The sequence below is a fragment of the Myodes glareolus genome, chromosome 26 (genome assembly GCF_982192425.1).
Source record: "Myodes glareolus chromosome 26, mMyoGla1.1, whole genome shotgun sequence".
In the NCBI taxonomy this organism is placed as follows: domain Eukaryota; kingdom Metazoa; phylum Chordata; class Mammalia; order Rodentia; family Cricetidae; genus Myodes; species Myodes glareolus.
In genome coordinates this window covers 38,437,148-38,460,882 of record NC_142051.1, presented here as the reverse complement: position 1 = coordinate 38,460,882, position 23,735 = coordinate 38,437,148, and the positions used below count along the sequence as shown (strand labels likewise).

The 23,735-nt window shown below is 44.8% G+C and overlaps 1 protein-coding gene and 1 non-coding gene across 3 annotated transcripts; both read right to left on the bottom strand.

The window, feature by feature from the left end:
- Positions 1-2,915: 2,915 nt before the first annotated feature.
- Positions 2,916-10,481, bottom strand: Slc25a3 (solute carrier family 25 member 3). Of its 2 annotated transcripts, none has more exons than XM_048418116.3 (8): positions 10,341-10,481; positions 9,966-10,114; positions 8,613-8,737; positions 5,452-5,631; positions 4,628-4,809; positions 4,019-4,191; positions 3,342-3,452; positions 2,916-3,254 (listed from the first exon to the last, which is right to left on the bottom strand). In XM_048418116.3, exons 2-8 carry the CDS (start codon positions 10,108-10,110, stop codon positions 3,094-3,096), a joined length of 1,077 nt encoding a protein of 358 aa, XP_048274073.1. In that variant the 5' UTR covers positions 10,111-10,114; positions 10,341-10,481; the 3' UTR covers positions 2,916-3,093. The 2 variants fall into 2 exon arrangements, with proteins under 2 accessions (XP_048274073.1, XP_048274075.1); XM_048418118.3 differs by lacking the exon at positions 8,613-8,737 and adding an exon at positions 8,312-8,433 and having other exon boundaries at positions 10,341-10,480.
- LOC125390144 (small nucleolar RNA SNORA53) lies at positions 4,260-4,503 on the bottom strand. Its single transcript, XR_007228674.1, has one exon. It is a non-coding gene; the product is annotated as a small nucleolar RNA SNORA53 (small nucleolar RNA).
- Positions 10,482-23,735: the final 13,254 nt, after the last annotated feature.

Sequence of the window (23,735 nt, the reverse complement as noted above, 5' to 3'; positions counted from 1 at the left end):
AGTTTGTTTCTTGTTAGGTGTGATTGTGGAAGCTTTTAATCCCAACATTTAGGAGGCAGAGGCAGGTGAGTCTCTCTGAGTTAAAGGCTAGCCTGGGCTACACAAAGTTCCAGGACAGCCAGGGCTATTTAGGGACTTTGTTCCAAAAACAACAAAAGTCAGTTTTATTTTGCTTTTTTCTTTTTGATTTTTCTGTGTAGCCCTGGCTGTCCTGGCACTGTGTGGTACTTGAGGTTTTAAACAGAAGATTTTTTTTCCATAAAAATAAAAAACTATGGAAACAATTATACAGTTTCCGATGCAAAGGAAGCAATATGTAACTTCCAAGTTAACAACAAGACTTCCTGACTCATCAGCACACTTTGGACCCTCCTTCAGTATCACAGAAACGTTAATAAGCCCAGTTAAAATATGACCAAAACATTACACAAGAAGCATTTATCAGTTTGATTTTGTTACACTCAGTGTAAACAATCTAGCAAAATCAGACTTTGAGATTTTAATTGCTCATTAAAGTAATTATCTTTGGAGCTTCTGGAAATTAGTATAGTCACCTGTCTTTTAATTCCAACACAATTCAGCTGACCAGCCAATCTCATGTACTCTTCTCAGAGATGTTCTCTCTACAGAATAGACATTACACATGAAATTAAATGAAATGTTAAAAAAAAAGGAAATACTCTCAACAACACATGTATTAAATTATATCTGCATACTTGTTATTAGTACACTTACTTATTAGTGCATCTGAAATAAGAGGTTCTAAGTAACCCAGACTGGCCTCAAACTAGCAATCCTCCTGCCTCCATCTACAAGTGCTGAGGTCGCAGACGTACTCATTGAATACATTTATAACTGAACGTCTTACTGGGATTTTGAGGAGCAAATGCTTGTGTAGCAATCAGCAATGGTTTGAACTCTAACTGGAGAGAGCAGTTCTCTCAGCTTGGGCACAGACGGCTTCGCACTGACACCCACAAACGACGCCTCCACTCGGGAAAGTGCTTCAGTAAGATGGCTAATTGTGTGCCCTGAATAGTCTTAGGTCCTTGATTATTCTGGGTTGGCTGTACCCATCTATTTCTATTTCCAATCCCACTTGTTCTTATCCTCCCAGGAAGACATTTGGTCTTGGGCAAGGTATGGTAGTATACACCTTCAATAAACAGCCCTCAGGAAGACAGGTCTGTCAGTTCAAGACCATTCAGAATATATGGAGGACCTGTTTAAAAAACAAGCAAACAAAAAATCAGTTTTCCTTCCTTTCCTTTTATCTGGGATTTGTCAAGCGGAGGAAGTTTAGCTAAAAGACTCTGAAGCAGTCAAGTCCTAAATGAGCATCATCTCTGCCATTACTGGACCTTAAATGCCAAGCCCAGCCGCCCTGGAGCCACATTCTAGACAGTCACTAGTGAAGTATGCTGGAAGGGAACCTTTCCACCCAAACGAATGAAACGCTGAAGACTGCAAGACCCAAAACTTCAAAATGATTGAAACTTTGTGCCTAAATTAGGTGTTCTGTGACATGGCAGCAACGTAGGCATGCGGCTGACGCTAAGTATCACAGTGACCATCTGGTAGAGCCAGAAAACACCCAAGTTTCACCTGAAAGTTTCACACCCAATAGGAATTAACACACAACTAACTAGATGCACAGCTCCTAAATTTAGTTCCATGTTCTTAGAAGGCAGAATTACAGGGAGAACATTTCTGACTATTGCAATCCTTGCAGAAGCAGGTTGTAGTGGCTCTTATCTGTAATCCCAGAAAACTGTGTCCTGAGGATCACCTGACTGGCCTAACTGTGCTGAGTTCCAGACCAGCAGCCAGGGATATAAAAGTGAAACCCTTGTCTCAAAACAGAATTCCTGAGTTAATCCAGTCCCCACACCCCCCCACACACACATACAGATACACCCTATGTAGAGTTTGATAGCCCTCCTCAAATAACCAAGGACTTCAAGGTAAACTGTGTAGCAGGAGAACATAAATTGGCTCTTCGTATTTCTGAGTAAAACAAGGGGAAAACTGAACACAGAAAGCATTACAGTGTAGTTTTAAAATGTGGGTTGCTGAGCAGTGGTGGCGCACACCTTTAATCCCAGCACTTGGGAGGCAGAGGCAGGCAGATTTCTGTGAGTTCGAGGCCAGCCTGGTCTACAGAGCGAGTTCCAGGACAGGCTCCAAAGCTACAGAGAAACCCTGTCTCGAAAAAAAAAACAAAAAAAGTGGGTTAAAGCCTCTAGCCAGCTCAGGAGTCTTAACTGTGCTTGAGGCTGCATCTCCAACCTCATCCACCTGACTCATTTTCTAGCAGTCTTTCTCTTTAAAATCAAACTGAAAATAGCTGACAGTAGATTTAGTCTGGTTGTGTGAAAAGCTGGTTACCTTGGAATTTCTTAGCAATTCTGTTTTGGTTCTTAACTACCATTCTAAGAATTAACCTAATCTGGGTGATCTTTTACAAATAAGAATCAATAAATTCACTACCATTGAAAACTGGATATGACAAAAATTTGCTATGCCAAAATTAGCTTGTCAAAATAAAACCACCAGAGTGCTTATGCATATTTAGTAAACCATGCTTTGAAAACTTCAATACAGGACCTCCTTGAGTGAGGAATAATAAATACCAATGGTTAGTTAGTTTACATTGTTTTCCGCGAGGGATGTCCTAATTATTCAAACTACTTTATGACTACATTTTTTTCAGTGCTAAATTTTTTGTTAGTTTTGTTTCTTCGAGACAGGGTTTCTCTGAGTAGCTTTGAGCCTGTCCTGGAACTCGCTCTGTAGACCAGGCTGGCCTTGAACTCAGCGGCCTCTGGCCTCTGCCAGAGTGCTGGGATTAAAGGCTTGCACCACCAACGCCCAGCAGCAATACTAGCCTTTAAAATAACAAACTCACAGACATCTTGAGTGGATGGGTTTATTTAGCAGTAAGTTTGAAACTCTTGCTTTAAGCAAGGGTACTACAGTAATTATATCAGGAACAGACAATTTCCTACATTGTCAAATATATAAAAGTTCCTTTGCACTTTCTTCAACACTGATCAACAAGCAGATTCAGTCCATGTTTCTCTGATGTACCATCTACTCAGTTAACCCAAGCTTCTTCTTCAGAGACTCTGGCATCTCAGGTGGAGGAGGGCGAGGGAGCCTGAAGTAGACCTTCACGGAGTCATAGATGAACCACTGCAGGGCAGTCAACGTGCCAATCATGATGATTCGGGCGAAGAGGCCCTTCCACACACCTGGTTCAGGGAGGAAAAAAAATGTCAACGGGTGGAAGAGCGCTCCCTCCCCAAGCAGTGCTCCTCCTTAGGGGGAAGCCATCTTACCTCTGAAGCCCAGTCTCTGCAGGACCTGGGAAGCCGTGCTCCCCTTCTCTTTATTCAGTACAGAGACCACAGAATCAGCAGGGTGAGAAACAATTGCACAGAAGACTCCAGCTGAGGGGCGGAAGAGAGAGAGGGGAGGGAAAAAAAAAATCAAGATAAATTCACAGTGAGTCCTGCCTCAGCCTCCCAAGTGCTAGGATCATAGCTATGTGTCACTACATTGGCTTCTCTAGTTTTATTATTTAAATCTTTTTTAATTTTAGATTTATTCATTTTTACATGTGTGAGTATTTTCCCTGCATGTATATATGTATACCACATTTATGCCTGGCATGCCCACAAATGGTAAGCCCTCAAAGATCACAAAAAGGGCATCATATCCCCTGGAAATGGAGAGATGGCTGTAAGACAGACAGATGCATTTTCAAGCATAATAGTGGTGTAATAATAGGAGCTATAAAACAAGACCTTTTGTCCTTAACTTCATGGACAACTATGTTCTACATAATTCATACCAGCTGGGGTGTAGTGGTGCACGCCTTTAATGCCAGGACTTGGGAGACAGTGAGGGGGATCTCTGTTGAGTTCAAAGTCATCCTGGTCTACATAGTGAGTTCCAGGACAGCCGGCGCTATATGGTGAGACCCTGTCTAAGTAAGTAAGTATGTAAGTCATACCTATGTAACCTGCCACAAATGTCACAACCAGCTGCTCTGCCTTTGTACATTCACTTCGGGGCTTAGGAACCACAAATTTGTACAATGCTTCAACAGTACGTTCAAAGCAGGCAAACTTCATCATGGTGTATGGGATCTGTCTCATCCACAGAGGAGCCACACCTTTGTAGAACCTAGGAGATCAAAACACTAATTTACACAGGCACCTAATTTAACCTAGCAGAGATTTCCATCAGCCACAAGTGTCCGCACACCAGTCGAGTCCTGACGGTAACATATGACAGCACAATGCAGTCATTTCCGTCAGAACCCACGACTACCATGCAGGTGTATTGCTCTCACATGCCAATGACTCAAGCACCTTTGACTGTACAACCAACAAAGTTGCTGGATGTTTCTTGAACTGGAACTACAAGAAACCAGAAGTTTACAAGCAGAACTCAATTCAAGATCCATCCACAAAGGTGGATCTAAGGAAGCATGTTGGTGAAAGGAACATGCAAATTAACTGTCAAGAGACTAGCAATGTTCTAACAAGCCCAACCCACCCCAGCCAATAGATCTTAAACAGGTATCATCTCATTTACAGACTGACAAACGGTGACTTACGCATTCAAGCCTTCTTCTTTATACATTTTGGGAACAGCTTCCCTCAATGTGTTGGCATAGCCAGGCTGGGTTTGGATCCGAACTTTAGCAGCTTCCATAGGAGCCAGCGCAATGTCAGCAAAGAATTCAGCACTGGCAGAAGCAGCTAAATATAGTGATGTGCGCCACAGATAGGTGTTCTCCTGGAACCAGAAGACACAGCAGATGTGAGCCGGCTACTCCAGTGCCCGCTTCTACGACAGCACTCCAGACCCTGGAGATACTCCTCCCCCTTGTCTTTAAGACAAATGTCAGTCTATCCCACTTTAGCCTTCTTTGTTATACGGGACAGGCTGGCTTCTGTTCCTGCCTCCTGAGTGACAGGATGACAGGTACACATGACCCCCGCCTGACCGGCCTGAACTATTCTTATTACAGAGTCCATAAACAACAGTATCAGAATGAATTTCTATTGTCTCTCAGTCTCATGACCAAAGGCTTAACTACAAACATATATATGATGTACATGTTCTGAATAGCTATGGGACACATACAGCTAATCTCATACTACATAAAAGGAACCCTAGACTCTTTTCTTACACTAACACTAACACACACACACACACACCAACCACACTTATTTAGAAATTCAACATAGTATACTAAGAGGAGCATAGAAATTTTATGAAATATACTTTTTCATCCTATCTCTATGATTTGAGACAGGCTGCTCACTATTTCTGGGCCATTTCTTCAGCTACGATATAAGCTAAATCAAACAAAAAGCACAAGATCCTTTCTGACCCTAACACTGAGGACTTTTAGAGTCAGAGGAAACCACACACCTCACCAAGCATGTTGCTGTACAAGGCTTTGAAGACTTCATAAAAGCCGAACTTGCAGAGCCCTTGCATGGAATAGCCGATAAAAGTCGGGGCCCATCCTTTAGCCAAACCACGAACACCATCTTCTTTCAGGGTGACAGAGAAGCCATTAAATATGCCCTTGTACTTCTGAGGGTCCACCTTTAAAAGAGAAACGTTAATAAAATGCAAAGAGTTATGTTAATCTAGCTGAGTAGTAGTTTTTATTTGCAAGTTCTTTACAATGAGTTTTATAAAAAGTAAAAATATCTAACACTCCACACATTTTTCTACTATATTTTCCTTTTGATTTTAAAATTTAATAACTACCAAAAAAGGTAAATGCCAGTTCTCAGCTTAATAGAAGCTAAACTCCTCTGCTTTCTAAAAATCTGTGTGGTGTATGTATGAGTGTATGTTTCTGTGTGCATGCACGTGGAGGCCAGAGTTGATGCTGAGAACTTCTCCACCACTGTGCCTGTCTCAGGCTAGCTGGTCAGCAAACTCCCGGAATCCTCCTGTGTCCTTCCAGCACGGGGATTACAGACTCGCCCAACTTTTATACAGGTGCTCAGGATATCACTGAGCTCTTCACACTAACCTAACTTTACCGACCGAGCCATGTCTCCAGCTAAACTGGTAAGATCTGGGTGGTTATAACAGGGTCTCTATCCCAGGCTGGCTTACAGTCAAAGCGATCCTCGTACCTCTGCCTCCCAAGTGCTGGTTTATAAGCATGAGCCGCCACTTCCCAGGCTCACTTAAGATTGTTTTTATAAGTAGAAACAACTTCGAGATCAAGGTTTAGCTTCCTTTAAATTATACTTAATCCGCAGTCAAAGCTATAAAATCCCAACAACAAGAAATAAAACTGTTCTTACTTCTTACTACCTTTTTCTTTTTTGAGAAAGGGTCTCTCACTATACAGCCCAGACTGGCGTCAAACTCTGCTGGGATTGGGCATGTACCACCCACCACACCTAACACTAACCTTTTAAACAATTTAAAGCTAGTGCCTAACTGTAAATAGATTACACTACACTACGAACCTTTGTGAACATTAGATGACCAAACTACAATGCAATTTTTAGAGGTACAGCATCTAAGAATCTCTTTCACTTCAGAAATTAGATTCACTCCCAAAGACATGCATGTTTCAGAGAAGCTATACTTCCTATCTATCCAGGTAATACCCAATGGGTAAAGGGAGCTTATCTCACTATTTCTGCCAGTACTAGAAGGGTTAGTATACATCACCTTCCTTTCTCCCTCCTAATATTTCACCTTCCTTTCTCTTTTGGGTAAGGAGACTTCTAATCCTGTTTGGGACAAATAAATTTTTAATGTTTGATTACTTTTAATAGTTATATCTCAAACAATAAAAGTAAGTATAGAAGAGGCAAATTTTTCCAATGAAGACAATAAGAGCTTCTTCACTAAGTCAACATGTTCTTTGCCTCGGCTATCAATATCGAGGGACAGGAAGCTACTTCACCTAACACATGAAGATTGATTACATATTCTGATATATAATATAAAATGCTTATACAATGACTTGGGGTTTTAAAACAAGCAGGCCTTCAGGATAGGCTCCAAAGCTACAGAGAAACCCTGTCTCAAAAAACAAAAACAACAACAACAAAAAACCAAGCAGGCTTTGAAAAAGACCTCTGGCCAGAACTGAACACCAGCAGCTATGATGAGAACAATTAATAAAGTACCCACACGTGTGAGCTGCACATGCAAAGAAAACTAGAGACGGCTCAGAGTCCCTGCTGCTATTGCTCTCCCAGCAGAGTTCAGTTCCCAGCAGCTCACAACCACTGCTAACTCCAGATGTGACATCTCTTCTGCCTCCTTGGGCATTCACATCATTAAATAAAAGTTTAAAAAGCTTAAAAAAAGAAAATTAGAAGGAACTAGAAATTTGCTTCCTGAAGCCGGCAGTTGTGATGCCTTCACTTCTCGTTTGTGAAGCTCTTTAAACAGCTGGGAACTGGGGCTGGAGAGCTGCCTGAGGATCTGGGTTGGATTCTCATACCCATTCGGCAGCTCACAACCATCTGTAACCCAGGCTCCGGGGAATCCAATGCTCTCTTCTGGCCTCCTTGGGCACCAGGCAGACATGTGGTGCATAAGCATACATGTAGGCAAAGCACCCGAACAAATAGAGTAAAAATAAACCCTTTTCAATACTAAAGGGAAGTCTCCAGACTTCCCTTTAATTTAGTATTAGCTCAGTGGTTGAGGGTGCTCTTAGCACACAAGCTTAAGGCCTTGGTTCCATCTTCAGCACAATAGGTAACAACAGTAAAAATAGGGCCATCAATTTGAGAGGGAAGTGGATGCTTGGAAGAGGTTGTTGGGACCAAAGGAAGAGGGAAATGACATAATTCTGTTTTAGTTTAAAACAATTTTGGGGGGAGAGGGGTGGTGAGACAGGGTTTCTCTGTAGTTTTGGAGCTTGTCCTGGAACTGGCTCTGTAGACCAGGCTGGCCTCGAACTCACAGAGATCTGCCTGCCTCTGCCTTCTAGTGCTGGGATTAAAGGCGTGCGCCACCACCGCCCGTTTAAAACAATTTTTAATTATTAAGATAAATCACACATACAAAACACCCAGGCCAGTTAAGTTGGCAGGCGCTTGCCTACAAGCTTGACAACCTGGAACAATCCAGTTCTAACTGGTGTAAGTGGAAACCAGCTCCCAAAGGTTGTCTATTTACCTCCAAACACACCCACCCACATGCTAACATACAAATAGTATTTATGCAATAATTATAATAAGCAATACAAACAAATATATAAATAAATAGAAATAAAACCACTCATGTCAATACAAACCTGCATGCGGCATTTTACTAAATCCAGGGGAACAACAGCAGTGTGTGTCAGCCCACAACTTAAGACCCCACCAAAGCCACACAGTGCATAATACTTCATGGAGCCAAATTCACAACTGTACTCTGTAATAAGACAAGACACACCGTGCATTTAATTTACACTCGTATTAGTGCTCACCAACTTACCTCCTGGGCGGTTAGGGTTCTGGTTAGGGTTCCATTCGTCTTGTTAGTAGCAGCCTATATCTTACAACTTAGCAACCATGTTTCAACAATGCTTTAGTCCAGCATGCAACACAAACCTGCATTCTGCATTTAACCAGATCTAAAGGAACCAATGCTGTATGTGTGGTGCCACAGCTAATTATTCCTCCGACTCCACAGAGGATAAAGAATCTGCCAGATCCATATTCACAGCTATACTGCTCTGTTTGATTGAAGAAAAAGAATCAATTATTTCTGCAGAGATTGAGAAATCCAGGGAAATCAAAAAAAATTCTATTTTCTTTTGAAAAAGGACCATAACTACTACGCAGCTTTAGCACCAGCTACAATTAGCTGGAAAGATGAATTCTTATATAAGTAAACTACAAGAAAGTCGCTATCAAAGCAGGTCACTTAAAATGATTAGTCAGTGTCTCTGGAAGACATCAACTGCCTCTTATTTTGACTACTTTCTAAAACTTCCTGCGCTGGTAACTTCAACTACACGCAGTTGCTAAGAGGACCAGGAACAAATCAAACTCAAAGAGCATCTGACACGTGCAAAACCCGCTAACTTTAACGTTTACTCCAGCTATTAACCAACATATGCTGAATTCCTGCAGTCAAAAACGTTAAACACACAAATATTTGCTTTGGCTTTTTAAAATCAGAGGAAAATGATTGGAAATAAGACAGAAAAGCAGAAGGGCTTTTCGGTTCACACCGAAGACAGCAGACGCACATGAATGACTGGGGGGAGGGGCTTTCTGTTTTACATTCGGTGTCGGTAACTTCTCCTGACATGTCAGTTTTCAGGTTTCCCCTCCCTGCACCCATGCTCCACTGGGATTTAAAAACCACAATTACGTTAAATGAACCACCTCGAATCCCAGAATATAACATCAGAGGGAGGCCACCTCTAATAATCTGCAAGTCACCTCCTTCCCCAGTGGCACCAAAAGCAAGAGACCCCCACCCATCACCTCACACACAACCTCATGAAAAGATGACTTCCTATCGGCTAACCAAAAAACTTGGGGTCCTTTTCCATAAAGAGAAAAAGAAAATCGAGGCAAATCAAAGAAGAGGTTACGGAGTTGCAACTGTGGCGGGCCAGTGGTCAGAAAGGAGACTTTACCCAGTTGACTTGGCTGACCAAGCGGGCTCACGGGGGAGATAAAGAAGTTGGTCACCGCCTCTGCCTCTACTCCCTCGGGGACATAGAGGTCACTGAGTGGTGCTGGGCCTGGGCCCTTCCACGCCCTTGAGGGAGGGCCAAGGATCCGACGGCGGCCTAGGGCGTCAGGGATGACATCCCAGGGCAGGGCGAGTGACAGAGACCGGAGGCCAGGGCCGGCGCTTCCTCCCCCGACTTCCAGCCCGGGCCTAGGGAGGCAGAGCGGGGGGTCACCACGGGACCGGCGCTCGCCCAGGGCAGGGTGTGATCTCACCTTCCACGGCGGCGGCGGCCAGGTGGCGGGAACGCCGGGTCGGGCCCGGGGGGCTGCGGGGACCCGAGAGGCCATCGTGCACCAGCTGCAGGTGCGGCGCGTTGAAGGGGTTCGCCCGGGCCAGGTGCGCCACGGACGAGAACATCCTCCTGCAGCGGGGGAGGGAGAGAGGGAGGAGATGAGAGACCCCGGCCCTGGGCAATGTCACCGGAGCCCCCGCGAGCCATGGCCGGCTCCGCGCCCTTGAGGAGGTCACAGCTTCTTCCCCTGGGGACGCCGAGCCCGGCCGGGCTCACCGCCAAGACGGCGGCCACCAGGGACCCAGGGCTCTGCGCCCCGCACCCTCCGCGGCCAGGCCCGGGCGCACGCACTTGCCTAAGATGGCGAACACTCAACCGCTCGCTCGGCAAGGCTGCGGCTCACAGAGGCCGAATGTCCTCCCCGCCCGAAGATCTGTGCCCTTCGCGCGCCGTCACCGTGACGCACGCGCTGCGTCATCGCGCCGCGCGCCTCTCATTAGCGGAGAGCAGCGCGGAGCCCGAGCGTCATCGCGTCCTCCTAGCAACCTTATCCCCGCCCCCGGCCGCCCCCAGCCCTTCCGTCTCCACGAGTGCGCAGGAGGATCCGCATTGCGCAGGCGCAATTTTTTTTTTTTTTTAAATCGTGTACTCTTGGCCTTGTCCTGGCAGGTGACCTACCCACTTTGTCCCTTCACCTTCAGGTGTGTCTCCTTGGCGCCAGGAATTTTTACAAGTCTTTAAGTGATTGCCGGTGTGAACTTGTAAAAGCAGGAATGCTTAAGTGATAAATTATAAGGATCGAAGCTAGGCCGTAGCTACAAGATCTTATCATGTCTCAATTCCTGCCATCCGTCATACTTCTTGTAAAAAAAATTCCACTCTCTGACTTTAGAGATAGGCCTGTCTAACTTCCACCAGGTTCTGGGGGACGGAATGGGCAGGAAAACTCACGCAATACCCGAAAGAGCTTCTGCCTCACAGTAACGTCCAGGTCGCATGGAAACAGTCAATAGAGGCTTCTTTTCTAGAGGCACAGGGATGCGCTGGAGGGATGGACAGGGTGTGCTTAAGACATTTAGAAGATCATCATTACCCTAACATCAACAAGGAGTGGTCTAATTCCATGGAGGAGAGTTCTGCAAAGATTAAACCCGTTCGATATCTTGCTTTTAGCATTTCCCTGGGAAATTTACCTTATCTTTCCTAACCCTTTTCATTTAACCCAAGCCATCGCCGACACAGTGGCTCGTGGGCTGACCGCTGATGACACCAGGTCTACCTCTGTGCTGCGTGCTCTGCTGTGTCATTTTAAAATTCTTAATATTTACAAACAAGGGGCCCCACATTTTCCCTTTATTTTGTACTAGGTCCTTCAAATTATGTAGTTGGTCGTGGATAGAAGAACTACTTCCGGAGTTTATAAAACATTGACAAGATGTCTACAAGTTCGCAAACCAGGGCTCTGGCTAAGAGTGCTTACTGCTCTTTCAAAGCACTGACGTTTAGTTCCTAGCACCCACCTTGGGCAATATACAACAGTCTGTGATTCCAGCTTCAGGATCTGACACCATCTTCTGGCCTCCATAGGCACCTGCAGTCATGTACACACACACACACACACACACACACACACACAGACAATATAAATAAATATTTGAAAAAGTAAAAATTTGCCAACTGTTGGTGGTGCACGCCTTTAATCCCAGCACTTGGGCAGAGGCAGGCAAATCACTGTGAGGTTGAGACCAACCTGGTCTACAAAGCAAGTTCAGGACAGCCAAGGCTACACAGGGAAACCCTGTTTCAAAAAAAAGAAGGGGGGAGGAAGGAGGAAGAAGAGGAGGAGGAGGAGGAGGAAGGAGAAGAAGAAGAAGAAGAAGAAGAAGAAGAAGAAGGAGAAGGAGAAGGAGAAGGAGAAGAAGAAGAAGGAGAAGTAGAAATTAGAAAACATTTTCCATAAAAACTTGGGAGGCTTACATTAGTGTCATGGGATACTTGATCACACTGTGTGAAAGGTGCCTTCTGATCAGTCTAATAAAGAGCTGAATGGCCAACAGCTAGGCAGGAGAGAATAGGCAGGACTTCTTGGGAGAGAGAGGACCTGGAGAAGAATATAGGTGCAGGAGAGACACCAGCAAGCCGCAGAATAAATTGGACTTACAGAACGGAGGAGCGGCAAAAAGCCACATGGTAGAAAGTAGATTAATAGAAACAGGTTAATTGAAGTGATAAGAGCTAGTTGGGAACAAGCCTGAGCTAAAGGCCAAGCTTTCATAATTAGAAATTAGTTTCCATGCCATTTGCGGACTGGTGATCCCAAAAGTTAGCTAACTACACATTAGTTACTTTTCTAATGATGCTATGGTACAACACCATGACCAAGGCAACTTATACAAGGGTTTATTTGGGCTTACACTTCCAGAGGGATACAGAGTCTAAGAGTCCATCCATCATGGTGGGGAGGCGGAACAGCATACAGTGGGCCTGGCGGAAAGGCACGGCAGCACACAGAAGGCCTGGTGGGGAGGCTCGGTGGCACACAGAAGGCCTGGTGGGGAGGCTCGGCGGCACTCAGAAGGCCTGGTGGGGAGGCTCGGCGGCACTCAGAAGGCATGACGGTAAGAACAGGAAACCAAGAGCTCACAGCTTCAGTAAAAAACACGAAGCAGAGAGAGGAAACTGGAAGTAGGCGGGGCCTTTTTGTCTCAAAGCCTCCCCCAGGGTTCATGATGCCTCCAGCAAGACTGGTCAGCCTCCCTCAGTGTTACCAAGGCAACAAATACCAGAGACCATTTCTCCGTCAAACCATCCCAGGGTACGAGAGGACATGAGTTCCAACCAAGAAAGAAAAGAAGGTCGACATCCAGATAGCTCAGAGAAAGGTGCCTGCCCTCAAGCCTGACTCCCAGCACTAGGTTTCTCTGACCCACAGACACACAAAAATATCCCTCTGATTTCTACATATGTGCCATGACTCACGTGCACCTACCGCCCCCCCACATACACAGAATAAAAATGTAAAGTGTGGTTTGTGTGTTTATTTGTTTGTTTGTTTTTGTTTTTTGAGACAGGGTTTCTCTGTAGTTTTGGAGCCTGTCCTGGAACTAGATCTTGTAGACCAAGCTGGTCCTGAACTCACAGAGATCCGCCTGCCTCTGCCTCCCAAGTACTGGGATTAAAGATGTGCTCCACCACCGCCTGACGTAAAATGTGTTTTAAAAATATTATCCAGGCAATATATTAAAACTCCAGTTTCTTGAAATTTTATGTATTATTTGTGTGTGTGTGTGTGTGTGTGTGTGTGTGTGTAGTGTGTTTGTGCATGTGTGCTCGTGTGTACACATACAGGTTAGTGTTCTAGATGATCGTCTTCCTCTATTATGTGGATCTTCGCTTGCAAGTCTTGGTGGCAAATACTTTCATTTGCTGAGCTTTCATTTTGTCTCAACAGCCTCCTAAATTCTTCCATTTAACATGCTGCCCCCTAAATATTACAGCTAGGTATATATTAAGGTAAAGTTGGCCCTTATAAGTAAGGCCCAATGCTGTATACAAAAATTACAAGAACGAGGAAGGTACACTTTAAGAAGACACAAATGAGAGCAGGGCGGTGGGTGGCACATATCTTTAGTCCCAGCACTCGGGAGGCAGAGGGAGGTGGATCTCTGTGAGTTCGAGGTCAGCCTGGTCTATAAGAGCTAGTTCCAGGACAGGCTCCAAAAACTACAGAGAAACCTTGTCTCAAAAGTTAAAAAAAAAAAAAAGACACAGATGAGATTTTCATTCACTTATTAACAAGGAGGTCTCAAAGGAATATTGGAAGAACTTATTTTCCCAGGAGTAGTGGATAGCTTGCCAAGCAAGTTCTACCATTAAACAGCTGTCTGATGTTAATCCCGCCACAGATGTGACAGCAACCAGGCCTACGTTCCGACACACAGGTGGGACTTAGACATTCAGGAAGTGGATGGTGAGAGCTAGTGTTCCAGGAAGATTTAGTTAATTAACAGACAAGTTTTATTGGCCGGAGACAAGTCACAGTGTCACTGCAGTCTCCTAGCAACTTCGCCTGACGCGTCCTACCCCATTACATTACGTCTTCCCGATTGGCAGAAGTTTCAGGAAGAAGGCAGGGGTGAGAGGGTCTAGAAAGGGGGTGGTGACAGAGAAGGTGAAAATACCCAGACACTGCTTGCCTTGGACCCCCCTTTCCAGGCTCATCTACACAATGTGACCTCATACAGACAGAGGACGTCTTGAAGGTTTATCAGGTGGCTTTTATTTTTAAAAAGTTCATAAAGATTTTTTTTTTCTACGCCTGCCTCTACTCCCTTCTCCCAACACCAGATAATATTATGATAGTTGGATAAAGCCAGCGCCCTTCACCGCAGCGCTATAGAGGCACCTGGCCTGGGATTTGGTGCAGGACGTCCAGGGCTAGCTGACAGAGCCCTGCGCTTATCTGAACTGCTAACAAGGTGACCTTCAGATGGTAACCGCTGCTGTTTCATTTCTGCTTTCCCAGTAGTGTACAAGTTTTCCTCATAGTCAACCCCAACTCGAAACCATGTAGGGAAAGGAATTCTGGGAAATATAGCTGCCACTTTACAAACCAGTAAAGAAGTCACAGGGCTGGTAAGATAGCTCAGCGGGTAAAGACGCTTACTGTGCAAGCCTGACGACTTGAGTTCAAATCCCACAATGCACAGAAAGACGGAAGGAGAAAACCAGCTCTCCAAAAGTTGTCCTGTGACCTCTCCGCGCGCACACACATCACATCACAGTGAGATAATCAAGGTCGCTGAGGACTGTGACGTGGAACTGGAGAGTTAATTAGCTCTGGGGAGAGACGGTGATAAAACATGGCAAGCTCCACTAGGTAAAAGTACGGTGTTTCTAAATGTCTTTACTCATAGGAAGAAGGGAAGAAACATCCACCACCTCAATATCTGCAAACCAGGACCCAAAGAATAAGCCACCTTATTAACTTTACTAGAACCCACAGGTCACACAGGGCAGCTGAATGGGGACATGGCAGGAGCCATTATCCCTGTATCTTTGGTATTTTGTTGTTTGCTTGCTTTTTGTTTCGAAACAGGGTCCTACTATGTAGCCAGAGATGTCCTGGAACTCGCTCTGTAGACCAGGCTGGCCTCAGCAGAGATCCACCTGCCTCTGCCTCTAGAATGCTTGGATTGAAGGTGTGCACCATCATACCTGGTTACCCCTGCATCTTTTAAGTTCTTGATGTGGGTCTACAGAGTGAGTTCCAGGACAGCCAGAGTTACACAGAGAAACTTTGTCTCAACAATAAATGAATAAACAAATAAAGAAATAATAATGTCCTTGATCATGGAATTAATCTGTAGTGATATTTTGTTTATGCTTCTGAAAAATACAGCTTGCTTGAAGATCAGAGTGCAGAGCTAAGCCACTAGAGGCCAGAGAGTGGAGACACACACCTATAGTACCAGGACTCAGGAGACAGAGGCAGAAGGTCTCTGTTAGTTCAAGGCCACCCTGGACTACACAAGATTGAATCTGTCCAAAAGAGAAAGAGAGCTCACACAAAGGTGAGCCCAGCACTTGGGATCCTATGCCTTTAATCCCAGCACTAGGGAGGTGAAGACAGGAGTGATATGGCTGGGCAGAGAGAGGAATATAAGGCAGGAGGAGACAGGAGCTCGGTGCAGTCTGAGGTTTGGTGGAGACAGACAGAGTCTGGAGACGCAGTCTGAGGACAAGATTGCCCCTTCGGTCTGAGCTTTGGTAGAGGTAAAAGAACTCTAACAGCTGGCCCCTCTGCTTCTCAGATCTTCAACAATAATCCCTACATCTGACTCTGGGTTTTTATTATTAAGACCAACTAGGATTTGTGCTACATTAATGTCTGCGGTCTCTGCAGGAATGTGGCAGTGCTTTGGTCTAACATTTTGGAATTTCTAGTGATAACTGTTCTTACCCCACAGACCAAAGGCCCAGGATAGGGACTCTGCCAATGCTGAGTTCACACATTTTAAATGTGCATTTCAAAACTAGGGAAATATTATAAGGTTAGTGGGTGAGATCCAATGAGACAGATTTCATCCACTGGCTACTGATTTCTAGACTCCCAAAGTCTCCTTGTAGGCTGGTGACCTTGGAGGCTGGTGGCTTCTTCTGAATTCTGTGGGTACATGGGCATACACTGTCTCTCACAAATACTCATACATACAAATACAAAATAAATCTTTAAAAAAAAAAGTTCGAGGAAATTCTTATTATCAGATGTGCCTGAGATGTGACCATCTTGGGGATTGGAGACCGGCTGAGGGATCACGCCTGGGGAATAAGCCTCGCTGAGTTTCTACAATGGTATTAAATCCTGAATTACTTCATTGGACATGGAAAATTCTCAGTTATCAAAACTAAGTCCCCAAGGCTTGGATGTAATGCAACTGGCTTAGGAGTTGCCTGTTATGCTTGAAGTTCCCCTGGGGTTCTGACTCAGCACCTCAGAAACAAAAAAACAAAAACACCCCAAAAGGAATCCCTGCTTCCAATGAACTGTTTGCCAGCTATGGCAAACACATCAGTACACCACACAGAATGGGAAAACTTCCTGATTATGCAAAATCAAAGGTGTCAAAGGGGAGAGCCTGTATAATCTGTGCCAAGATAGATAGGCACAGCCACAGATTTGGTAAGACACAGACAATTTTAGGGGAAAACCTAGAGGCTATTTGGGAAAAAAAAAAAGCTGGTTTGCAAAATGACTCATGTCATAGTTCAAACCCCATACCACTTAGGATACCTTTATATTGTAGACACTAAGGGGTCTACCCACAAATGGGTGTGCCACAGTTGAAGCCAGCTGTGCGTTATAACAGAACCCCAAGCTGTGCAATATAACAGAACCCCAAGAGAAATCCATTCACTTGGCCCTTGTATCTCTGTATGTGGGAGGCACTTAGTCAGGATGGACCCGCTTCAGGGAATCCAGATGTTCTTTAGAAAGCAGCAGATTCAAACGCTGATGGGATGACAGGCTTTATTCTTCCGAGAGAAACTGAATATTGCTGACAGTCGCACAAGTACAATTAACCTACACGCCGCTTGCAGTTACTTAATATTTCCATAATTTGTGCTGCTTTGAAACATTGTAGGATTAAAAAAGAACTTCAGTATTTTCCCTTTTGATTGCAAGAATTTCAAATTTAAAATATTTAAATTATTACTCATTTAAATTACAAAGTAGGGGAACGTAAAGATCAAAGCAGACCAGTCATTCAATTTATTTCAACAGGGTGATTTCCGCATTTGGATAATTTCTTTTTCCATGTCAGAACAATCAGATTGGATATGGGAATTAAACGGATGATGCTTTGTTAGATTCATTACTTAAATAATTCAGCCAAAATTTAGGGATAAATTTTCTACTTTCTTTCTTTGTTTGTTTTTGTTTGTTTGTCTGTTTGTTTTTGAGTCAGGATCTCACTGTGTAGCCCTGGTTGTCCCAGAACTTACTACATAGACGAGGGTGGCCTTGAAATCACAGAGATCCACTTGCTTCTGCCCCCCAAGTACTGGAATTAAAGATGGGCACCACCATGCCTGGCCTTAAATGTTCTATTTTTAGGGAAAAAAATGATTAGTTGGGCCTGAGGGTGCATACCTGTAATCCTAGCTACTTGAGAGGCTGAGGCAGGGGGATTGCTTTGCAAACTTAAGGACAGCCTAGGCAACCTAGTTAGACCCAGTCCCAGAATAAAATAAAAATAAAATAAAAGCATGGGGATGCATTTTAGTGGTAGAGCACGCACCTAGCAAGAACAGGATTCTGGGTTTGATCGCCACTACTGTAAATCAAATAAAATGGAAAAGTACGCGAATACAGCCAGCAGTGGTGGCGCCTTTTATCCCAGTACTCAGGAGGCAGAGGCAGGAGAATCTCTGTGAGTTCAAGGCCAACCTGGTGTGCAGAGGGAGTTCCAGGACAGGCAGGGTTACACAGAGAAAATGTGTGTGTTTGTGTGTGTGTGTGTGTGTGTGTGTGTGTGTGAGAGAGAGAGAGAGAGAGAGAGAGAAACTGAACATCGGAAGGGCATGTACATGGAGATGTAATTTATTCTTAGGATGGTCTAAGTTGCTATGTAAGTTCCTTGTTTGTCTTAGTTACTTTTCCTGTTCCCTGCACGAACACTGTGTTGTAGTTTAAATGGGAATGTCCCCCACAGACTTCTGTATTTAAACCCCTGGTTCCCGATTGGTGGTACTGTTTGGGAGGTCTAGGAGGTGTGGCCTTGCTAGGGGAAGTAAGTCACCATGCCTCGCCATCATGGTACTGATAAACTCTCAATCTTCTGGAACTATAGGCCAAAATAAACCTGTTCTGTAAATTGCCTCGGTCATGGTGTTTTATCACAGCAATGGAAGAGTAGTTAACACACACCATACCCGAATGCAGCTTGGGTTTGGAAAGGGTTTATCTGGCTTGTGGGTTAAGTTCATCATCATGGGATCCAAGGTAGGAATTGAAGCAGAGACCATGGAGGATCCCGGCTTCCTGGCTCACTCGACTTGGGTTGGCTCAGGTTGTTTTCTTCTATAATCCAGAACCATTCGTCCGGGGGGTGGAGTGGGCTGGTCCTCGCACATCAATAGCTAATCATGACAGTATCCCCCACAGACATGCCCAAGGACCACTGTGATCTTCCGTTGTGGTCTCCTCTTCCCAGGTGTCTCTCGTCTGTGTCAAGTTGACAAAAATTAGTGTCGCCCCGCTTGTGTAATCATGGAGTTCAAGGTATCTTACACTGCACCTTGACATCTGTGGCATTACTTGTGCCAGTTTTGTTACTGACTTTTTGTTTGTTTTTGTTTTTGTTTTTGAGACGGGCATGGCTCAGTTGGTAGACTGGTTGTCCAGCACGCGTGAAGGCTAGGGTCTGAGCCCTGTACCGCACAAACATAGTGCGGTGGCCCACACCCACAGTCCCAGAGCTTTGGAGGTGGAGGTGGCAGGATTAGAAGTTCAAGGTCATCCTCTGCTACCTGAAAGAGCTAGAGGCCAGCCTGGGCTACCTGAGACCTTGTCTTCTTTTTGTTTGTTTTTGGTGTTTTGAAACAGGGCCTTTTTCTGTTTTTTTGAAGACTTACTTTTAAAAAAAAAAAAGTAAAGTATTCTTCTTCCTTCATGCAGGCCAGAAGAGAGCACCAGAACATACTATAGATGGTTGTGAGTCACCGTGTGGTTGCTGGGACTCAAACTCACTACCTCTGAAAGGGTAGCCAATGCTCTTAACCTCTGAGCCATCTCTCCAACAGGGCTTCTTTGTTTAGTCCTAGCTGTTTTGGAACTAGATCTGCAGACCAGGCTGGCCTTGATTCAGAGATCTGCCTGCCTCTGCCTCTTGAGTGCTGGAACTAAGGGACTGTGCTACTACAGCTGGACCAAGAACTTGTCTTTAAAATAAACTAAAATACATACAGAAACGTTTTTGTTGAAAAAAAAAAAAAGACAAAACAGAGCAGCAGAAACAACTTTTCTCCCAGTCTACAAGCTACCCTGGGACGCACACAGCACTTAGCCTTGTTTCTCTCGCCTCTTTAGTTGTCTTCAGCCTGGAGCAGTTCTTTGCTCGTGGCCTTGGCATTTTGAAAAGCACCGGAAGCCCAGGGCACACTGTCCTGATCTTGGTGCATTCTGGTGTCTGTGACATTTTCAAAGGAAGTGATCTAGATTACGCACGATGGCCTGATGGCACAGAAGGGCAGAAGGGCAGGCCTGCGTGACTGGCGTGAAGCACTGGAGATTGCTTTGCTGCGTTCCTGGTGAGGTGGACTTTGATGCCTAGGGCTCTCGGCTCTCCCTCAGGCCTCTTCATTAGGATGTTTCCATTCCCTCTGCGATAGTAGGTGGTTTGTGGGGAGAGACTTCTGAAACCATGAAATAGTTTGCTCACCAACTCTTCTGTCATTAATCTTCACGTCAATAGATGATTTTTGTTGCCTTGTTTTGAAACCAGAGTTCACTCTGTAGCCCAGGCTGGCTTCTCACTTGTGATAATTCCTGCCTTAGTTTCTGGAGTGCTGGAATTAAAAGCATGAGGCAGCACGCCTGAGTTCATACTCATGATTCTTTTTTTTTTTTTTTTTTAATTGAGACAGGGTTTCTCTGTAGTTTTGGAGCCTGTCCTGGACCTCAAACTCACAGAGATCTGCCTGCCTCTGCCTCCCGAGTGCTGAGATTAAAGGCGTGCGCCAACACCGCCTGGCTGTTCTTTTGCTCCTTATTAGACAGACCATCAGGTGTTTTACACAGGCAAAGAATCACAGCTTCACAGAGTTAAATAAATGCAGCATAAACAAAAGCAACACACCTGAAAATAATATTCTACAACGCTATTTAGTTGTTTTTTTTTTCCTTCCAGATAATTTCTTGCATGGATCCAGGGTAGCCTCACGCTCATTCATAGCAATCCTCCCTGCCTCCCGAGTGCTAGGATTACAGGTCTGTGTCACCATATGTGGCTAGGGCTCAGGCTATTAAATCTACTCACTCCAACCATTCCAAATTACAGAATGGAATTAAAGCCATTTGCTTAAGCTGAGAAGTGGTTTACTTCCTGCACACTTGAACAGATAGATAAATCCTACACTGCGGGGGATGAGTAGGGAGCTGGAGAGATGGGTCCGAGGTTGGTGCGGAGAGTAGGGAGCTGGAGAGATGGCACTGAGGTTAATTATGTACTGCTTCTACAGAGGACTTGAGTTTGATTCCCAGCACCCACTTCAGTTGGCTCACAAGTGCCCTCAACTCCAGAGGCTCTGGTGCCCAATTCTGGCCTCTGTGGGCACCTGGCTGTCTCTAAACCCCACACAGAAGCACAAACACATAATTAAGATATAATATATATTAGGATTATATCTATCTATCTAAATATCTTCTACAAGGACTGGTTTTGCTCATCAGAGGATCCTCAGCATGTACAGAAATTGCTCCATAAATGCTATCTGAATGATAACCAAGCCCACCTTGGAGATATTTGAGCTATCATTGCAAGTCCAAGTCCAAAGATCTCCACAGGGCAAAGTCACAGAGTCACAGGCAAAGTCACTTATCACATTACTGACAGCTTAAAATAGACTTCTCTGCCTGGCAGTTTACTAATATTGGATTAGAACCAGGCTAAAAGGTTATTCTTTAGTGTCCCTTTTTTATTTAAAATTATTTAAAATTTATTATAAATGCACAAGTAGATGCACGTGCATGCACACACATGCACGGCACAAGTGTGGAGGTCAGAAGAAAACTTGCAAGTTCTCTCCTTCCAGTGTGGGTTCTGGGGATCAAACTCAGGTTCCCAGGCTTGGTGGGGAGGCATCTTTACCCACTGAACCATCTGACCACGAATCCCAGGGTTTCTTTTTCTTTTTTCTTTCTTTTTTCTTAATTTTATTTATTTATTATGTATACAATATTCTGTCTGTGTGTATGTCTGCAGGCCAGAAGAGGGCACCAGACCTCATTACAGATGGTTGTGAGCCACCATGTAGTTGCTGGGAATCGAACTCAGGACCTTTGGAAGAGCAGGCAATACTCTTAACCACTGAGCCATCTCTCCAGCCCCCCAGGGTTTCTTTTTCAAGGTGCTCTCTAGATGTCTTAAGTGACTAGAAAGTGGTTTCTGTAACTGTGACTGCTTTTACCTGACAGAACGGGCCTCTACAAAGTCTGAAGCTCCCCTCTTGCCCATGGTGAAGTTCTAGGAACCCAGCGTCTTCCCTTGGGCGTGGTAACCGCTGCTTTCAGTTGTCTCTGTGTGTGGCCTCCGACTTCTTCGGTCCGGTTCTCCAGTGTCTCTAACCAATCCCCACATGAAACATTTTGTGAAAATAACTAGTATGATATGCTTACTGTAAAGGAATCGGACAATTCAAAATGTAGGGTTAAGCAGAACACTGTGTATGTTTTATTTGAAAAGAACCTGGGCTATAGCCAAAGTCAACCACACACACACTTGTCGGTGGGGAGTCCTGGGGCTGCGTTTCCCCAGTCTGCTTGCAAATTTCTAAACAGCAGAAAACATGAGCCCTGGAAATGACTTGGCCAGAAGGGATCTGTGGCGGGCTCAGAGGGTAAGAGTGCTCGCCACAGAGCCTGAGTTTGGTATCTGGAACCCACATAAAGGCGAGAACCAAGTTAATAAAGATGCCCTCTGCGCCCCCCCCCCCCACAATACTACTTTTTAAAAATGGAGACCTATTCCTGCATTCAGGCAGGGGCAGTGACTTCACACATCATAGGGCATTGGTGGGTTGGCCATCTAACTGGGTAAATTTGATGATGAGAATTTTATTTCCTGTCCATGGTGATGTGGGTCCAAAACCAAAGGTATCCCAGGTTTTCACATGCGCTGTCAAGACTAAGTGATCACTAGGGAAGCTGTGGGCGTTTTTTTTTTTTTAACTAAACTACCTGGGCCCCAAGTTTTTTGAAATTAAATAAAATAAAGTCTAATAATTTTGCCTTTTCTAATATTTATTTATTATGTATACAATATTCTGTCTGTGTGTATGCCTGCAGGCCAAAAGAGGGCACCAGACCTCATTACAGATGGTTGTGAGTCACCATGTGGTTGCTGGGAATTGAACTCGGGGCCTTTGGGAGAGCAGGCAGTGCTCTTAACCGCTGAGCCATCTCTCCAGCCCTAATTTTGCCATTTCTTGGGGAGAGGGTTGGTTCGGGTTTTGAAATAGTCCAGCTTTGTAGCCCAGAATGGTTGAAAGCTTGCTAAGGAGCATGGACCGATGATCCTTCTGTCTCAGTTTCTGGAGTGCTATGACTAAAAGTCCGATTTCTAATAGTATTTTTGATCTAGCATGTAAAAAAAACAAAATTCACAGGGGCTTAACTTAGGTTTCTTCTGCAGTAAGCAGAATAACTCACCATGTTATTTATGTTGAGTTATACAGCAACACCATATGTATTGATATTTTATTTGTATTTTATTTTTTGTAAAGATTTATTTATTTATTATGTATACAACATTCTGCCTCCATGTATGCACAGATGTAAACAGTTTACCTGCGGGATACTTAACTGGATCCCTCCCACCATATGGGGATGATCCACGTGGACAATAGACCATGCCACCTCACCATCACCTGACCACCGTGGCCTCACACTCACGGTGAAGACAACACGTGGCCGCTGCCCAGGATCTTCTACTTTGGCTTTAAGAATATGGAACTCCCGGCCATGGTGGCACACACCTTTAATCCTAGTATTTGGGAGACGGAGGCTGGGAGGATCTCTGAGAGTTCAAGGCCAGTCTGGTCTACAAAGTGAATTCCAGGGCAAGGACAGCCAGAGCTGTGAACAGAGAAACCCTGTCTCGAAAAACAAACTAAAACAATGTGGAACTATTGTTTTCCGGCTTGGTCATTAATGCACCTGGAGAGGCTGGCGGGAGATGGCTGGCGGCCCAAGAGCGTCTGCTGCACAAGCTCCTGTCAGCATTCACCAGTATTCACGCCTGTTTCAGGACCAATCGGTACCGTCTTTGGAGACGTGCAAAACTACTGGCAGACACTGTATGTCCCCCTCCTGAAGACAGTGCTGCCTCAGATCCTGGCGGTCACCAACAGCTTCCTCACGCTCATCCCCATGGCCTACAGTGGGTACTTGGGCACCACAGCAGCCGCAGGAGCCAAAACTGGGCTACGATACTTCCTCTTCACCCGGAAGAAGGCAGTGGTACTGAAC